This window comes from Bubalus bubalis, chromosome 6 (genome assembly GCF_019923935.1).
Source record: "Bubalus bubalis isolate 160015118507 breed Murrah chromosome 6, NDDB_SH_1, whole genome shotgun sequence".
Lineage (NCBI taxonomy): Eukaryota > Metazoa > Chordata > Mammalia > Artiodactyla > Bovidae > Bubalus > Bubalus bubalis.
In genome coordinates, this window is record NC_059162.1 from 109,425,259 (window position 1) to 109,444,807 (window position 19,549).

Below are 19,549 nucleotides of genomic sequence, written 5' to 3' on the forward strand. Positions count from 1 at the left end.
GATGGGAAAATAAAATGGCACGTCACTTTGGAAGACAATTTGACAGTCTTATTGTTGTTCAATCACTAAGTCGTGTCTGACCCTTTGCAAGCCTATAGGCTGCAGTAACACCAGGCCTCCCTGTCCCTCACTATCTACTGAAGTTTGCCCAAGTTCATGTCTATTGAGTCAGTGATGCTATCCAACTTCTGCCACCCTCTTCTTTTGCCTTCAATCTTTCTTAACATCAGGGTCTTTCCCAATGATTTGGCTGTTGTATCTGGTAGCCAAAGTATTGGAGTTGCAGCTTCAGCATCAGTCCTTCCAATGAATATTCAGGGTTGATTTCCTTTAGGATTAACTGGTTTGATCTCTGTGCTGTCCAAGGAACTCTCAAAGACTCTTCTCCAGCATCACAATTCAAAAGCATCAATTCTTCAGCACTCAGCCTTCTTTACGGTCCAACCCTCACATCTGTACATGACTACTGGAAAACCATAGCTTTGACTGCATGGACCTTCATTGGCAATGATGGCTCTGCTTTTATGAATAAGCTGTCTAGGTTGGTCATAGCTTTCCTTCCAAGTGTCTTCTAATTTCATGGCTGCAGGTGCCATCCGCAGTGATTTTGGCGCCCAAGAAGAGAAAATCTGTCACTGCTTCCACTTTTCCCCATCTATTTGCCATGAAGTGATGGGACTGGATGCCATGATCTTAGTTTTCTGAATGTTGAGTTTTAAGCCAGATTTTTCACTCTCTTCTTTCACCCTCTTCAAGAGGTAATTTAGTTCCTCTTTGCTTTCTGCCATTAGAGGGTATCATCTGCATATCTGAGGTTGTTGGTATTTCTCGTGGCAATCTTGATTACAGCTTGTAACTCATCCAGCCCAGCATTTTTCATGATGTACTCTGTATATAAGTTAAATAAACAGGGTGACAATATACAGCCTTGTTGTACTCCTTTTCAAGTTTTGAACCAGTCAGTCAGTCAGTTGTTACACGTAAGGCTCTAATTGCTGTTTCTTGACTCGAATACAGGTTTCTCAAGAGGTAAGATGGTCTGGTATTTCCATCTCTTTAAGAATTTTCCACAGGTCGTTGTGATCCACACAGTCAAAGGCTTTGGCATAGTCAATGAAGCAGAAGTAGATGTTTTTCCAGAATTCCCTTGCTTTCTCTATGATCCAGTGAATGTTGGCAACTTGATCTCTGGTTCCTCTGCCTTTTCTAAACTCAGCTTGTATATCTGGAAGTTCTTGATTCGAGTACTGCTGAAGTCTAGCTTGAAGGATTTTGAGCATAACCTTACTAGCATGGGAAGTGAGTACAATTGTCTGGTAGTGTGAACATTCTTTAACACTGTCCTCCTTTGGGACTGGGATGAAAACTGACCTTTTCCAGTCCTGTTGCCACTGCTGGGTTTTCCAAATTTGCTGACATACTGGGTGCAGTACTTTAACAGCATCATCTTTTAGGATTTTAAATAGCTCAACTAGCTTTGTTGGTAGTAATGCTTCCTAAGGCCCACTTGACTTCACACTCCAGGATGTCTGGCTCTAGGTGAGTGACCACAACATTGTGGTTATCCCGGTCAATAAGACCTTTTTTATATAGGTCTTCTGTGTATTCTTGCCACGTCTTTTGCCTCTGTTAGGTCTTTACCGTTTCTGTTCTTGGCAGTCTTATCATTTGATAAAGCAATTGTGCTCCTGCTTATTTACTAAATTGAGTTAGAAACTTCTGTCCACACAAAAACCTCATGTGAATGTTTGTAGCAGCATTATTCATAATTGCCAAAGACTGTTAAGAAATCAAGATATCCTCCAATAAGTAAATGTAGAACAAACTGTAGTACTCACACAATGTAATATTCAACATTAAAAAGAAATGACTTATAAGCCACAAAAAAACAAGATAGAATCTTAAATATTGCTAACTGAAAGAAGCCAGTTCAGAAAAGGTTACATACCGTGTAATTCCAACTATACAACATTTTAGAAAAGGCAAAACTATAGAGACTTAAAAAGACCAGTGATTGCCAGGGGATTGAGGAGATTGAGGGAGAGATGAGTAAGTACAGCACAGGAGATTTTTAGAATAGTGAAATTATTCTTTGATACTGTCATAGTAGATAATGACATTATGCATTTGTCAAAACTCACAGACCTGTACAAAGACTAAACTTTAAACTGCGGATAATATGTAATAATAATTTATCAATACTGGTTCATTAAATGTACCACTCTAAGATGTTAAAAATAGGGAAAGCTGTGTACAGGGGAAAGAAGTATATAAGCACTTTCTATATTATCTGCTGAATTTTTCTGTAAATCTAAAACTGTTCTAAAAAGTAAAACCTAGTAGTTAGAAAAAGCACTCACTGAGTCCACTGAGTGAAGCAGTGTAGGAAGTGCACTGAAAGTGAACTGAAGAGAATGCAGGCAAGAAGATCAGCGTGGAGGCTACGACAATGTCAGCTTTCTCTCCAGCAACCGTGCATGAGAGCGCATGCTTGCTCACATCTTCCTCAAAAGTTGCTATCATTGTTGGTGAAAAATAATTTATTCCAATTCACATTTCTTTAATGTCTGATGAGGCCCAGCATCTTTTCATAGATAATTGACCATGTGTACTTCGTGTCCTTTGTCTTTTTCAGTTATTTGTTCTTTCCTTGATTTACAAATTCTTTAACACCTTCTGTATTTTTTTCTTTTTCGTTTATTTTTTAAATTATGAAACTACGATAGCACATTTACAGGAGAGTTGGGAAATACAGATCAAAGTTACACATATAGTTCCACTATATATTACAATTATTTTCTAAGTAGGAAAATTCATATTGATGTATGGCAAAACCAATACAATATTGTAAAGTAATTAGCCTCCAATTAAAATAAATAAATTTATATTAAAAATAAATAAATAAATATTCTCCTGATTTGAGAATGTCAATATAAAATCTGTCAACTAAAAGTTCTTCCTATTAAACATTTAAGAAAGCAAAAAAAAAAAAAGATTTTTAGTTGGAGTTTCAATATCAAACTCTCAAAATTTAACAGAATGAATATACAGAAAAGTAAAAGGATACAGCAGACCTGAAAAGCACCATGATCCAATTGAACACAATGAAGATTTATACAATTTTCACACAACAGTAGGGTATAAATTCTATTCAAGTTCCTATAGACTATAAACTAGCAGACACTGGAACATATCCAGGGACACAAAACAAGGTAATACTTTCTGTATTTTATCACAACGTAAAAAATATCTTTTGACTTTTATAACCATCATTTTTAATCACTACATATTATTTCACCACCAGAAACTTACTATTTAAAACCAGTTCTTAGTAGTTTTTTAATGTCACAGATATCACTATGAAAATTTTGTGCACAAAGTTTTTTTATATTATGAATTCTTTCCTTTGAACATATTTTTGGAATAAGAAATACTTAATTTGTGACTGAAAACACATTTTTTTTTTTTCCTCCTGAAAACACATTTTTATACTTTCGATGAAAGGATATTATCAATTTGTACTGTTACCAGTAATATGTTAAATACTAGATTCACTGCATACTCACAATCACTAGCTATTACAGTATTTAAATATATTTGCTAATTTAGTAGCATAAAAATGTCCTTTTATCAATTTGTACTTTTCTTTATTTCTTTATTGGTGTAAACCAACATATTCTCAAATATTTACTTGTTTTTTCTTGAGAAATTTTGGTTTATTTTCTTCATTTATTAATCTAAGAGAACATAAAGATTTTTTCCTTTGACTACAATAACAGATCCATATGAATACTTTAATAATAAACTATAGCCTTTTGTTGTTTCAATTTGCTGCAAATATTTTTGATGTTCTATGGTTTCCTTTTCATTTTAGTTATACATTTGTGATATACAGAAAATTTAATTTTTATGCAGTCAAGTAAATTTTCTTATGTCAATTCTATTATCCTAAGCTTAAATGATTATAGTCCATTCAGTAATTTGAAAATTATATTTTCTTTGTGTTTTTCCATGTTTAAATGATTTATTTTTAACTTATTACTCTCATAAACTTTAGCTTGTTTACACTCATAACAGCTAACATTTACTGAGCATTCACTATATCACAGGTGCTGTCATAAACCTGTTCACATAAAAGTGTTTGTGACCCCATGGATTGTAGCCCACCAGGCTCTTCTGTCCATGGAATTCTCCAGGCAAAAATACTAGAGTGGGTAGCCATTCACTTCTCCAGGGGGTCTTCCTGACCCGGGAATGGAACCTGGGTCTCTTGCACTACAGGTAGATTTTTTTATTCTATTTTAGCCACCAGGGAAGCCCTGTTTACATATGTAAATTTATTTAAACCTTACAACTACTTTCCCTTGTAGCTCACTCGGTAAAGAATCTGCCTGCAGTGCAGGAGACCTGGGTTCGATCCCTGGGTTGGGAAGATCCCCTGGAGAAGGAAATGGCAACCCACTCCAGTATCATTACCTGGAAAATCTCATGGACAGAGGAGCCTGGTGAGGTGCAGTCCATGGGGTTGCAAAGAGTCAGGCACGACTGAGCGACTAACAATATTTGTAGTACCCCAGTCTCACAGATGAGGAAACCCAGGCTTTGTGTAGTTAAGTAATTCAGGTAGTATCACACAAGTAGCATACCTGGCAATACCTGGGTATTAAGCAGCAGAGTCTGACTCTAGAGCCTGTGCTTTTAACATACATTATACTGATACTCAAGTTATTTCAATGACACTTTTAATAAACAATTCTCTTAATCATTGTTTTGTAATTCCTCCTTCACTGAAATTCTTTTCATAGAGTCTTGGACTATTTAGTTTACTCTCCTGATTTCTCTTTTTATAGTAACAATACATGGTTTTAAAGACTATAGTTATAAAATGTATTTTTATGTTTGAAAGTTTTAGGATATGTGTTAGTATAATTTTAAAAGGAATTTTTTTTTTTGGCAAGCAGGATCTTAGATCTCTGACTAGGGATCAGACCCATGTCCCCTGCCTTGGGACCATGAAGTTTTAACCACTGGATTGCCAGGAAAGTCCCTGAAAGGAATAGAAAGTACCTGAGGAAAAATGCAATCTTAATACGGTATCTTTACCATACACAGGCGTCTTCCCGGGCAGGATGACGATAATGAGCTGCAGCCCTGAGTAGGTGTTCTTGAGATGCCGGAACATGGGCTCCACGCTGTCTGCCCCCTGTGCATATTTGCAGAAGCAAGGCTGGCCCTGGATGGGCATCCCTGCGTCCTTGGAAATCTTCCGCAGCTGGTCCGTGAAACCCCTGGAAGGAGAAATCACTAAAAATAAAGCTTTTGTTTAGTTATCAACATCTAAAAAGTAGTAATGGAAAGTTTGGTAAGGGAATGGAAAACAAAGCAAAGATCTGTGTGCTCCATATAGCAAGAGGTCACCAGAGTAGTGATGTGAAAGGCCAACAACTGGTCAATAGTCTATTTTGCAAACTAAGAACACTATTGTACGGTTATGTGGCATTTTGTAGTTTACAAGGATATCAGTAATAGAGTGTGCTGGTTAAGAGCTCAGCTCTAGAACTAGCATGACGGGTTCCAGTTCTGTTACTTGCTAGCTATAGAATTTTAGGCAAATTTTTTTCAGTTTCTCTCATCTGTAAAATGACTACCTCCAATATAGGGTTGGTATGAAGATTAAATGAGATAATACACGTTAAGCACTTAGTGCACTGCCCAAGACCTGGTGTAAAAGCTTGATATATTTAAGCTATTATACATTTTCTAATTTGATCCTGACAAGATTCATAAAAAGGTGGTAGGGTACGGTGTTATCACCATTTTACAGATCTGGAAATAGCTTCAGGGACATTAAATATTAGATCAAGGTCAAATGCTTAGATAAGTGGCAAGACCCAGAACTATGACCTAATTCAGAATTTCTACAATAATACCTATTTGAAACTAGGATAGCAGGAAAGATTTAGAAAAAAAAAACATTACAAAAAAAAGAGGTAGACAGCACTTTAATAATTCTGCACTTAGCCTAGGATAAATAAGTAATAATGTTGAGGTTTAACAATCACTTTACTTGTTTTTAAAACAAATACATCCCTAAGTCAAGGATCTGAATGGTCTTTGCTCAAAAACTCTGATCCCCTCAGGACAGAGATGAAGTTTGTAGGAATTCCCTCATCCTCCTTTTCCTTATTAGTATCTAATTCAAGAAAGTATGAAGTTGAATATTTTCAGTTAGCCTGTACAAGAACCGTAAGCCCAATGATTATGAGACTTCTATCAAGCCATGAATAACAAATGTAAAATGAAAAGAGTACCTCAAAGCTTGAAAAACAATTGGAGGTGTTTTCTTTGGTCTCTGGAGGTCAAGAAAAATAATCGCAGCATTGTACTTAACTGAGCTCCAGACACTTTACTTGAAAGTCAGAGGATAACAAGTTTGGAGAAAAAAAATATACTAAGTGAACCTCAAGACATACATTTAGAGATTTGGAGCTAATAAAAAGGAGGCGGCACTAGTGGTAAAGAACCTGCCTGCCAACACAGGAGATGTACGAGTTGCAGGTTTGATCTCTGGGTCGGGAAGTTCCCCTGCAGAAAGGCATGGCAACCTACTCCAGTATTCTTGCCTGGAGAAACCCATGGACAGAGGAGCCTGAAAAGTTATAGTCCATAGAGTCGCCAAGAGTTGGACATGGCTTAGCATGCACACATCCATGAACAGAAGTAAATAGAGAAAAAAAAGTTTCTCACATGAGGGAGGCAAAACAAATTCTGAATTGATCATGGGGTAAACTGATATCTACGTCACTCAAGAACTATTCATTACAGGCATATAGGGTCTGTTAGTGGACTTACATCAGACAATCATAATTTTTCTTAGGATTAGATTCTAGAGAGGAGATAAGAACTTTACACAAATATTACAACTTTATTTTATACAGGCAGTGACAAGTACAAATGGAGAGGATACTGACAAACTACTAAGTTTACTATTATGGATTATTTCCAGCATCACAAATCACAGAAGACTGAGTGTCATTTAGAAGAGTAGACACAGAATTGAGGCATCTCAGTAAAGAGCAGCATGAGTGTAAATGGAAAAGAACACCAGAGACTTTGAGGGCATACAGTGTTCAGTTTCTCTGTCCAAAATATATGAACATGGAGAAAGGGTTTAAAGAGGCAAATGAAAAACTTTAAAAATGTTATTCTTTGTTAATCAGAAGCCTAAAGTTTTAGAATGGAGCTAATCACAAGTGGAGTTGGTAGTCTTTTCACTATAGCACAACTCCTCAAACAAGAGTAACAGCACAAGGCCTCAAGAGGGCCACAGCCCCAAAGATTAGTGTTCCAAAGGAGAGGAGACAGAGGAGAAAGGAAACCAAAGTGATAAAAAAACCAGGAAGGCAAGAATGGAGAGACTGTCAGTAAGGCAGTCAATTGTATCTAATGCTGCACAAATATTGAAAAAATTATGGGTCAGAATCAGTTCAGTTGCTCAGTCATGTCCGACTCTTTGCAACCCCATGGACTGCAGCACACCAGGCTTCCCTGTCCATCATCAACTCCCAGAGACTACTCAAACTCATGTCTATCGAGTCGATGATGCCATCCAACCATCTCATTCTCTGTTGTCTCCTTCTCCTCCTGTCTTCAATCTTTCCCAGCATCAGGGTCTTTTCAAATGAGTCAGTTCTTCGCATCAGGTGGCCAAAGTATTGGAGTTTCAGCTTCAGCATTAGTCCTTCTAATGAATATTCAGGACTGATTTCCTTTAGGATGGACTGGTTGAATCACTTTGGAGTCCAAGGGACTCTCAAGAGTCTTCTCCAACACCACAGTTCAAAAGCATCAATTCTTTGGTGCTCAGCCTTCTTTACAGTACAACTCTCACATCCATACATGACTATTGGAAAAACCATAGCCTTGACTAGAAGGACCTTTGTGGGCAAAGTAATGTCTCTGCTTTTCAATATGTGGTCTAGGTTAGTCATAAATTTTCTTCCAAGGAACAAGCATGTTTTAATTTCGTGGCTGCAGTTACCATCTGTAGAGATTTTGGAGCCCCCCAAAATCAAATCTCTCATTGTTTCCCCATATATTTGCCATGAAGTGATGGGACCAGATGCTATGATTTTAGTTTTCTGAATGTTGAGTTTTAAGCCAACTTTTTCACTCCCCTCTCACTTTCATCAAGAGGCTCTTTAGTTCTTTTTCACTTTCTGCCTTAAGGGTGGTGTCATCTGCATATCTGAGGTTATTGATATTTCTCCTGGCAATCCTGATTCTGGCTTGTGCTTCATTCATCCCAACCTTTGGCATGATGTACTCTGCATACAAGTTAAATAAGCAGGGTAACAATATACAGCCTTGGTGTACTCCTTTCCCGATTTGGAACCAGTCTGTTGTTCCATGTCTGGTTCTAACTGTTGCTTCTTGACCTGCATACATATTTCTCAGGAGGCAGGTCAGGTGGTCTGGTATTCCCATCTCTTGATGAGTTTTTCAGAGTTTGTTGTGATCCACACAGTCAAAGTCTTTGGCATAATCAATAAAGCAGAAATAGATGTTTTCTGGAATTCTCTTGCTTTTTTTAATGATCCAGTGGATGTTAGCAGTTTGATCTCTGATTCCTCTGCCTTTTCTAAATCCGGCTTGAACATCTGGAAATTCACAGTTCACGTACTGTTGAAGCCTGGCATGGAAAATTTTGAGCATTACTTTGCTAGCGTGTGAGATGAGTGCAGTTGTGCGGTAGTTTGAACATTCTTTGGCATTGCCTTTCTTTGGGATCGGAATGAAAACTGACCTTTTCCAGTCCTGTGGCCACTCCTGAGTTTTCCAAATTTGCAGGTATATTGAGTGCAGCACTTTCACAGCATCATCTTTTAGGATTTGAAATAGCTCAACTGGAATTCCATCACCTCCACTAGCTTTGTTCGTAGTGATGCTTCCTAAAGCCCACTTGACTTCACATTCCAGGATGTATGGCTCTAGGTGAGTGATCACACCACCATGGTTATCTGGGTCATGAAGTTCTTTTTTGTATAGTTCTTCCGTGTATTCTTACCACCTCTTCTTATTATCTTCTGCTTCTATTAGGTCCATAATATTTCTGTCCTTTATTGTGCCCATCTTTGCATTTTCCCTTGGTATCTCTAAATTTCTTGAAGAGATCTCTAGTCTTTCCCATTCTATTGTTTTCCTCTATTTCTTCACACTGATCACTGAGGAAGGCTTTCTTATCTCTCCTTGCTATTCTTTGGAACTCTGCATTCAAATGGGTATATCTTTCCTTTTCTCCTTTGCCTTCAGTTTCTCTTCTTTTCTCAGCTATTGAGAATAGACCATTAGAACTGATAAACACAAAGATACTTTTGTGGTTGAAATTGATTCCAGGAATCAATTTTGGTAGAGCACTGAAACTTCAAGGAAGGAGACTGAATGGAAGCCTGGAATCCTGAGAGAGTGTCAAGGTAAAATGAAGATTTGTTTTAAACTTAAACAGAAGATTGTTGAGGGAAAGAATCTGGAGAAGACGAAAAGTAGTGGAGATGGAGGCCAAATTTTGGAAAGTGAAAATGAGAAGTTAAATGACTCTTTCAAGGAACTCAATTGAGAAATAAGGATGTTATTTAACTTTCATTCAGTAAATAAGTACTATTATCTCTATTTTTAAAAGGTAAAAACTGAAGCATAATAAGATCAAATAAATTATTCATGGTAATAAAGTTAGAAAGTGGCAAACCTGGGAATTAAATCTAAACTATTTGCCATCAAAAGTCAATGGTACTCCTGCTATACCATATAAGCTAGTCTATTAGAATGCCTATAAGAATCAATCGGTGACTTGGATATGACCAAAAAATTCAGAATCTTCATCAAAGTACTGAGAAGAAACATTTTTAAAGGTTCACTGATTAAATATACTTCATATTGAGGCAATGTTGGTTAGAACATTAGCTGAATAATTTAAAACTGAAACACAAAATGGTCCCAAAGTGAAACTAATGACAAGCCTTACTTCAATATTTCTTCTCTACACTGCCTCTGTGTGGCAAAACAAGCTATAGCCCACATTTTGATTTCAACTCCTGTGTGGAACTGTTTCCCTCGCATGTCCCATACTCCGTGGCTTGGTGTTGCTACAGTCCGGTTCTACAGAGACAGAGAAATAATAAGGCAAAAAAGAACAAACATTTAATATATAACTTATTTGAATGAGCTAAAAATAAGCATTTCAAATTGCTGGAATAGGCTTTTCTAAATCAATATTTTATATTTTTATCACAGAAAAACAAAAGTTCCTCTAAGTTCAAGCAAAGACACTCATCTTGAAACAAAACTGTTGGAATGAAAAATACTTTCTAAATTCTAGACTCAGCTAGGATGTCCTTCTCTCAAAACACAGAAACTGTATATTTATAATTTAAACATGATATCAAGAGGTTTTACCCGGCCTCCATATTGGAGCATAGGTGCTGGAAGTACGCGTCCGGTTACATGAGCCATTTCATCTCGAACTTTAAATTGAAACTCTTGAACAAATGGATCTGTTTCATAATTTGCACTTCTTACCTAACAACAGAAAAGGTTTATAGTTACTTTCAAAATTCCCCTAATTTCCCTTTAGAACCCTCTAATTTTTTTTCTTCACTGTGTCAACAATGTTTTTTAATAGGTCTAGATGCTGCTGCTGCTAAGTCACTTCAGTTGTGTCCAACTCTGTGCGACCCCATAGACAGCAGCCCACTAGGCTCCCCCGGCCCTGGGATTCTCCAGGCAAGAATACTAGAGTGGGTTGCCATTTCCTTCTCCAATGCGTGAATGTGAAGTTGCTCAGTCGTGTCCGACCCTTAGTGACCCCATGGACTGCAGCCTACCAGCCTCCTCCGTCCATGGGATTTTCCAGGCAAGAACACTGGAGTGGGTTGCCACTTCCTTCTCCAATAGGGCTAGAAAATGGTACCCAAACTACAGAGCAGATTTTTAACCTGGGGACTACAGACCATAAGTGGACAGTAGGAAGTCTATGAACTTTCTGTTCATTTATAGAATATTTAAATGTATTAGGTTGGATAATAAGAAATTTCAACTATTTATGACTCATGAAAATGGTATTTTATATGGTTAAGCCTAATACATTTTGGGGAGGGTGGTCAAGAAATTGCAAGAGAAATACCTGACCTAAAAATGGTTAATTATTTCTAATCAGAGGATCGGGACATATAATATTGAAATCTTATGTAGAGCTTGCTGCTGCTGCTGCTAAGTCGCTTCAGTCATGTCCGACTCTGTGCGACCCCATAGACAGCAGCCCATTAGGCTCCTCTGTCCCTGGGATTCTCCAGGCAAGAATACTGGAGTGGGTTGCCATTTCCTTCTCCAATGTATGAAAGTAAAAAGTGAAAGTGAAATCGCTCAGTCATGTCCGACTCTGAGCGACCCCATGGACTGCAGCCTACCAGGCTCCTCCGTCCATGGATTTTCCAGGCAAGTAGAGCTTGATAGCAAATATCAATAATCCTAAGCTTTTTTCCCTAATTGATAACAAGTTATATAAAATCTACTTGAACATTTTCCGATAAAACATAGCAGAAGATAAAATTTACTTAAGAGATATACTTGAGATAGACAAGAAAGCCACGATGAGATGCAGATTATAATTTTTACATAATATACCAATATATGCAAAGAATTTACTGTAATCTCAGAAGTGTAATTCATGTTGAGAGTGTGCTATAATGTGTTTTTCAAAACATATTTTTTTAGTCTCAGGGTAAAGGTCATATAAGGTTACAAAAAGGGCAATGTTCAAGTCTTTGAGTAAAAATCTAGTAAAAACACTATATAAATTTACATATATAATCCCACAATAAGCAGGAAATGTTTTCTAAATTATGCACTAGTGATTTTTTTCTTCAAGCTTAAATGCCATTAGTTTCTATAAGATTACAAAGAATAACAACTATTCACCAAGATTTTCTTGGTGTGAAATGTTTTATGATTAATTTTTACAATAACCTTAATTATAAATAAGTCTTTTATACTTTTTATTTTACAGAGGATAAAACTAAAGCTTAGTAAAGTGAAATGATTGGTCTAAAACCATATAGCTAAGCAAGTGACATATAATCTGAAATCTCTACATTCTGATTTCTAGAGTTCCTACTCTCAGTCACTGTTCTAGCCTACCGGATGCTATAATTATAAATATAGTAAGGGACGGAGGAGCCTGGTGGGTTGCCATCTATGGGGTCACACAGAGTCAGACACAACTGAAGCGACTTTGCAGCAGCAGCAGCAACAGTAACTGTAAGTGAGTCAAGAAGTTAGACTTTGAACCTAGAGCTGTCAAGATTCAAAGTGCTAGCCTGGCGGGCTACAGTCCATGGGGTAGCAAAAAGTCGGGCACAACTAACTTTCAAGATAAGATCCAGGTGCCTTTATTTTTCACTTTGCCCTAATTCCGTCAGTTTTATAATGTATTAATGTCTCTTTTCTCCCCATTTAGAATAAGGACAGCTTAGACACTCTATAAGGCTGGAGCTGTCTTAGACTTCTTTATTCATCCTATAGTTACCAGTGTAGATACTGGGGCTAAGCAATCCTACTTTGTGTGTTAAGCTTCTCACTATTGTTGGTCATAAAACCTTGACTTTCCTTTCCTATTTTAGGTGGGAGGTGATAAAAGTCCAGTTCACTAAACTGAAACATTAGTTCTGAGATTATCTGTTCTGAATCTAACTAAAGAGTTTGGGGTTAAATTAGAAGGCTCTAACCTTTGCCAAGAAAATGCACTGGTCATAACAAACACCCTCTTCCAATAACACAAGAGGAGACTCTATACATGGACATCACCAGATGGTCAACACCGAAATCAGATTGATTATATTCTTTGCAGCCAAAGATGGAGAAGCTCTATACAGTCAGCAAAAACAAGACCAGGAGCTGACTGTGGCTCAGACCATGAACTCCTTATTGCCAAATTCAGACTTAAATTGAAGAAAGTAGGGAAAACCACTAGACCATTCAGGTACGACCTAAATCAAATCCCTTTTGATCATACAGTGGAAGTGAGAAATAGATTTAAGGGCCTAGATCTGATAGATAGAGTGCCTGATGAACTATGGAATGAGGTTCGTGACATTGTACAGGAGACAGGGATCAAGACCATCCCCATGGAAAAGAAATGCAAAAAAGCAAAATGGCTGTCTGGGGAGGCCTTACAAATAGCTATGAAAAGAAGAAAAGCGAAAAGCAAAGGAGAAAAGGAAAGATATAAGCATCTGAATGCAGAGTACCAAAGAAATAGCAAGAGATAAGAAAGCCTTCTTCAGCGATCAATGCAAAGAAATAGAGGAAAACAACAGAATGGGAAAGACTAGGGATCTCTTCAAGAAAATTAGAGATACCAAGGGAACATTTCATGCAAAGATGGGCTTGATAAAGGACAGAAATGGTATGGACCTAACAGAAGCAGAAGATATTAAGAAGAGAGGGCAAGAATACACAGAACTGTACAAAAAAGATCTTCACAACCCAGATAATCACGATGGTGTGATCACTGACCTAGAGCCAGACATCCTGGAATGTGAAGTCAAGTGGACCTTAGAAAGCATCACTAAGAACAAAGCTAGTGGAGGTGATGGAATTCCAGTTGAGCTATTCCAAATCCTGAAAGATGATGCTGTGAAAGTGCTGCACTCAATATGCCAGCAAATGTGGAAAACTCAGCAGTGGCCACAGGACTGGAAAACGTCAGTTTTCATTCCAATCCCAAAGAAAGGCAATGCCAAAGAATGCTCAAATTACCGCACAATTGCACTCATCTCACACGCTAGTAAAGTAATGCTCAAAATTCTCCAAGCCAGGCTTCAGCAATATGTGAACCGTGAACTTCCTGATGTTCAAGCTGGTTTTAGAAAAGGCAGAGGAACCAGAGATCAAATTGCCAACATCCGCGGGATCATGGAAAAAGCAAGCGAGTTCCAGAAAAACATCTATTTCTCCTTTATTGACTACGCCAAAGCCTTTGACTGTGTGGATCACAATAAACTGTGGAAAATTCTGAAAGAGATGGGAATACCAGACCACCTGATCTGCCTCCTGAGAAATTTGTATGCAGGTCAGGAAGCAACAGTTAAAACTGGACATGGAACAACAGACTGGTTCCAAATAGGAAAAGGAGTATGTCAAGGCTGTATATTGTCACCCTGCTTATTTAACTTATATACAGAGTACATCATGAGAAACGCTGGACTGGAAGAAACACAAGCTGGAATCAAGATTGCTGGGAGAAATATCAATAACCTCAGATATGCAGATGACACCACCCTTATGGCAGAAAGTGAAGAGGAACTCAAAAGCCTCTTGATGAAAGTGAAAGAGGAGAGTGAAAAAGTTGGCTTAAAGCTCAACATTCAGAAAACGAAGATCATGGCATCAGGTCCCATCACTTCATGGGAAATAGATGGGGAAACAGTGGAAACAGCGTCAGACTTTATTTTTTGGGCTCCAAAATCACTGCAGATGGTGACTGCAGCCATGAAATTAAAAGACACTTCCTCCTTGGAAGGAAAGTTATGACCAACCTAGATAGCATGTTCAAAAGCAGAGACACTATGCCAACAAAGGTTAGTCTAGTCAAGGCTATGGTTTTTCCAGTGGTCATGTATGGATGTGAGAGTTGGACTGTGAAGAAGGCTGAGCGGCAAAGAATTGATGCTTTTGAACTGTGGTGTTGGAGAAGACTCTTGAGAGTCCCTTGGACTGCAAGGAGATCCAACCAGTCCATTGTGAAGGAGATCAGCCCTGGGATTTCTTTGGAAGGAATGATGCTAAAGCTGAAACTCCAGTACTTTGGCCACCTCATGTGAAGAGTTGACTCATTGGAAAAGACTCTGATGCTGGGAGGGATTGGGGGCAGGAGGAGAAGGGGACGACAGAGGATGAGATGGCTGGATGGCATCACCGACTCGATGGACTTGAGTCTGGGTGAACTCCGGGAGTTGGTGATGGACAGGGAGGCCTGGCGTGCTGCGATTCATGGGGTCACAAACAGTCAGACACGACTGGGTGACTGAACTGAACTGAACTGAACCTTCTTCATTTACCCCTAGACTACTGCTAGAATACTTCCATAATCTCTTTTAATTCTGAGCCCATGAAATGATAATAAGACAGGAGTTGATATGGTGGACATTCTTCTTTAGTAGCTCACCCTAATATGTTTTTAATTTCTATTTCTGGGGTTAAGTACTAACCAATCTGCTAATTTCCTCTTGTCTATCTGGTGCAGATCTTGCTGTGGCTTTGATCATAGTGGAGGTTTGATTGTCCGTTAGCTTCTTGATACATCGTTGCCCTGCCACAATATTACAGACCTATAAATGGAAAAAAAGTTTTGTACTAGATATATGCATCTTTCTTAAAATTGAGTGCAATTAAATGTGATATTTTAAATTTTAATTTAACTTAAAATTTAAAATCTACTCCATTAAGCCACTTCTGTTTAGTATCATGTCAAGTAGAAAGGCAGTAAACAGTACTGCTTCACAGTATGATTATAATCAGGTACAATGTACACTGGATAAAAAGGCTGAAAGAAGTGTACCAAAATGCTAACAGCAGTTATGTTTAGAGGGGCAGAACTGTGGATGAAATTTTTTCCCGTATTATCTCATAACTGAAAATTCAGAATAAATAAGGAAATTTAAAGACAGTTCAATTTAAAAATAAATGTGAGAGTATAAAGTAAGTTACAGGTCATTAAAAACCTTAACAGAATGATGAATAAGAGGATATTAATAAGCAGCCTAAACACATTACTTCTAGTGGCAGGTAGGTATGTTTCTGTTCCTGCCCCACTTGCAGACAGGGAAGGTGTGGGTACTTCAGCTGAAGAGTGTACTTTTCTCTGAAATACTGTGCTACTGTTCTCTCCACAGTTTGGCCATTTTCTAACTGTAAAGGAAAGCTGGAAAAAAAAAAAAATTACACATTAACAACTCATCCCATTAGGAGCAAGCAAAAGTCCCAATCTACCAACTAGAGTAAGCTGCCTCACATCATCTCTGTTCTGACAAACACCAGCTTTTCTTACGTTTGATGACTGGCAGGCCTTCTTGTTACATTACAAACACGGTATTTCCGTCTCATTGTTCCACAATGAGTCACTTCAACCTTCAGACCTGTTCCCAACAAGAAAAACTGAGGTTACAGAACTGTCACAAGTGACATATTCATAACTCTAAAGCCTGCTCACCACTATAAAAACTCAAAATTCTAAACGGAAAATCTGTGAAATAGGCGATATGATTAACAAAGGATTATATATATATATAAGACATAGTTAATAATGGGTACAATCATGACAGACCTAACTCCAAACCATTTCCCTATTCTATCAAGCTATTAAAAACAGCATAAAATTTGCAAAGCCTTTAGATCAAGGGATAAAGTTCTTCATTAATTACAAAAAAAGTCCTGCTTATATTGCAGGGTTTTATGCTGAGAGAGGGAAGGAGCAATGGAAAGGAGTTACCATAACTCTCAAAACATTCTGTAACCTTCAAAGTATGTGATATCTCAACTCCCCAGGCATCACATACCGACTGAAGATCATAATTTCATAAAGTCCTTATGAAGAAAGTCTTCACAGATTTTTAAACCAGGAAGAAAAAAAAATCCCAGGCCCTTTTAACAGAAGTGGAGTGACAATTTTGTTAAAGGATAATATAGTGATACAGTTCTTTCACTACTGACCATTAGAAATCAGGGCAAAATACCGAATGTAACCAAACTAATTCCTACAGCAAGTAATCCAGACGTTCTTATGGAATCAATGACCCCTTTGAGAATGTGACAAAAGCAATAAATTCTCAGAAAAACGCAACATACACTTAATGCAGCATGTGAATTTAGATGTTACTGGATCCATGAGTCCATCTGTGGAGCTTAGGGGTTTGAGGATCCCAGGTCTGCTTTAGAAGGTGAAGCTGTGGGCTTTTAAATCATTGGCTGAAATTCTTTGGGATGAATTTTCCTAAGCAATGGTGTCCAAAAGGATGTTCTGAGATGATATGAGTTCTACACCTGTACTAAAATCACTACTAGTAATGTTCCTGAGCACATGAAATATAGCTACTGTGACTGAAAATTTTTTTTTCTTTTGTACCTCTGTATCCCATAGTGCAGATGTTCTCAACCTGAGGTGACTCTGACCTCCAGGGGAGATTTGGTAATGTCTGGAGACATTTTTGGGGGCTTCCCTGATTGTTAAAACTGGGGGTGCTATTGGCATCTAGTGGATGCTAGATTTAGGAATGGGTGGATCCAGGGATGCTGCTAAATTATATTGCAATGCACAGAACAGCACTACCTCCCATCCCCGACCACAACAAAGAATTATCCAGCCCAAAATATCAACAGTGCCAAGGTTGAGAAACCCTGCTACAGTATAACTTATTTTCCTATCTACTAACTGCAGAACCAAACACAAAGTTCAATCACAGTAATATTTTCTTAGGACATATCAGCACAAATTAAGACGCTACATGGACACAGTGCCGCTATACCAGACTGGTATGAGGTTTTTTGAGAAGTACTCTTAACTGAGTCCATGAGAAATAGTTTTTGTTAGTAACTATCTTTATAAAACTAAACTTTCAGGTCAATTAGAGCATTTATTATGCTTCTATATTATAAATGAAAATAGAAAATATTACCAAGAGAAGGTCTTTCAAGAAGGAAATACCAACTATATGAAGTAAACAAGATGTAAAAATACTGTTTGGGGGAAAACATGATAGAAAAATTTAAAGCAAATTTCTGTTATCTATACTACTTAGCAATTTGTTTTCAAATCTTCCCTTTGAATTAAAAAAAAAATTATCAGTAAGGTTATACAAGCCTACTAAATAAGTTTTTATCAAAAATAAAACTGACACTCTTACATACATATGGTACTTTTACCATAAACTTCCTCCAATATTTCTGCTATTTAACTATGATGAATTATTGCAAAAGATACCACCCTAAAGTTATTATTAATTATTTAGGAAAAAGTTCAACTGGAATCAAATGAATATTGTACTAGGAAGTGTATTCATTATACCACAATTTGTACCATTATTAAACAGTTTTCACTGAATTTCTCATGCTGACTAAAAATTAAACTTAAATATATAGTATAAAACATGTAACTTTGATTCTCTTGTGTTACTGAGATAGGAATACATGATGTACTTTAAAGAGTTCTCTCTCTCTCTTTTAAAAGCCCTCCTGACTTTGAATGGAGGAAAAAATCATCAGTTTATCAATTAGATCTAACTCATATTTTTCTACCCCAAATCTACAGTCATAGGTGCCTAAGGTTAGATCCAAATTCAGGGTTAGCAAAGAGTTGAAATTTTTTAAAAAATGGACTAGATAATTCTCTGCCCAGGTCCCTCCCCAAACCCTCCATCCAACCGAAAAATGTTTTTGGCTTTAATAAATCAAATATTGAACCTATAAACTTGGCTTTACCTTCACTATAACATCAACTTTATAATGCTTTCTAGTCATTTTTTCAGTCATTTCTTTGGCCCCCTGAGCAGTTGAAGTTAAGATCGAGTCCATGCTCTTCGGGCAGCAGTTGAATCCTTGTTCTGTACATCTTGTATTTTCTGTGATAGAGTGGTGATATGAGTTGATTGCATAGTTACCGCAAAATAATGTAAGTGACTTCATGATATCAGAGGTGGTAACTAAGCAGCAACTCCACTGGAAACCATGGCATTTAGATGATCACATATTAATGGTGGGTAATGCACTACCTTCCAACAAAGCTAACTGTGCAGTTAATATAGGTTATGACAGGACAATGGTACGACTGCAACACAAGAATATAGAACACTTTCTTATTCTGACAAAAATCGTGACATAAATAGATGCTTATCTTCAAAGCAGGAGGGAAATTCCTTTAAATGTTTTACTACAATGACTCTCTCTCTTGGTTACTGAATGGCACAGAATAAATGATTACTGGAGCTAGCAGGATGTATTCAACTATACTAACTGATTTGGGGGACTGAAAGATGTTCAGAAAATAAACTTCAATGCTTCATTTAAACCACAAGCTGAAAATTACCTGCAACAAATAGGTAAAACCTTAAAATTAAACAACATAATTATTTCTCACTATTTGAGATGTAACACTTATTATAAACAGAATTTATAGTATTCATTCTAATTAGAGAATATCAAATTTCTCTTTGTGCCTAAATAATAAAGAACTGAATACAGTGGAGTCACATCTTACATGAGGACTAAGTTCCATAGCGATGAACACGTCAAGAATCTTACATAATCAAAATTATTCTTGAAAAATCCCTTAAACTGCTGATAAAGTACACTGATATTAAATTAAATTAAATTGCTGATAAACCCATTGTATATGGGTTTGCACATAAGACTGTATATTTACATAGAAAGCTACAATTATATAAAGAATAAATAAACACAAAATATAAATTTTAGAATATAACTGAAATTAATTTTTAATTTT

At 37.2% G+C, this 19,549-nt stretch overlaps 1 protein-coding gene across 5 annotated transcripts in view; it reads right to left on the reverse strand.

The window, feature by feature from the left end:
• Positions 1 to 19,549, reverse strand: part of AGO3 (argonaute RISC catalytic component 3) — a 135,093-nt gene that overhangs the window by 34,105 nt on the left and 81,439 nt on the right. For 4 of the 5 annotated variants that reach the window (XM_044945262.2, XM_044945263.2, XM_044945264.2 and 1 more), the window contains 6 exons: positions 16,103 to 16,190; positions 15,829 to 15,976; positions 15,264 to 15,383; positions 10,453 to 10,575; positions 10,022 to 10,155; positions 5,068 to 5,288 (listed from right to left, as the gene is read on the reverse strand). In XM_044945262.2, the coding sequence (XP_044801197.2) occupies positions 5,068 to 5,288; positions 10,022 to 10,155; positions 10,453 to 10,575; positions 15,264 to 15,383; positions 15,829 to 15,976; positions 16,103 to 16,190 (834 nt within the window). The remainder of the gene's footprint in view (positions 1 to 5,067; positions 5,289 to 10,021; positions 10,156 to 10,452; positions 10,576 to 15,263; positions 15,384 to 15,828; positions 15,977 to 16,102; positions 16,191 to 19,549) is intronic. The other variant, XM_006077598.4, reaches the window with a different exon arrangement.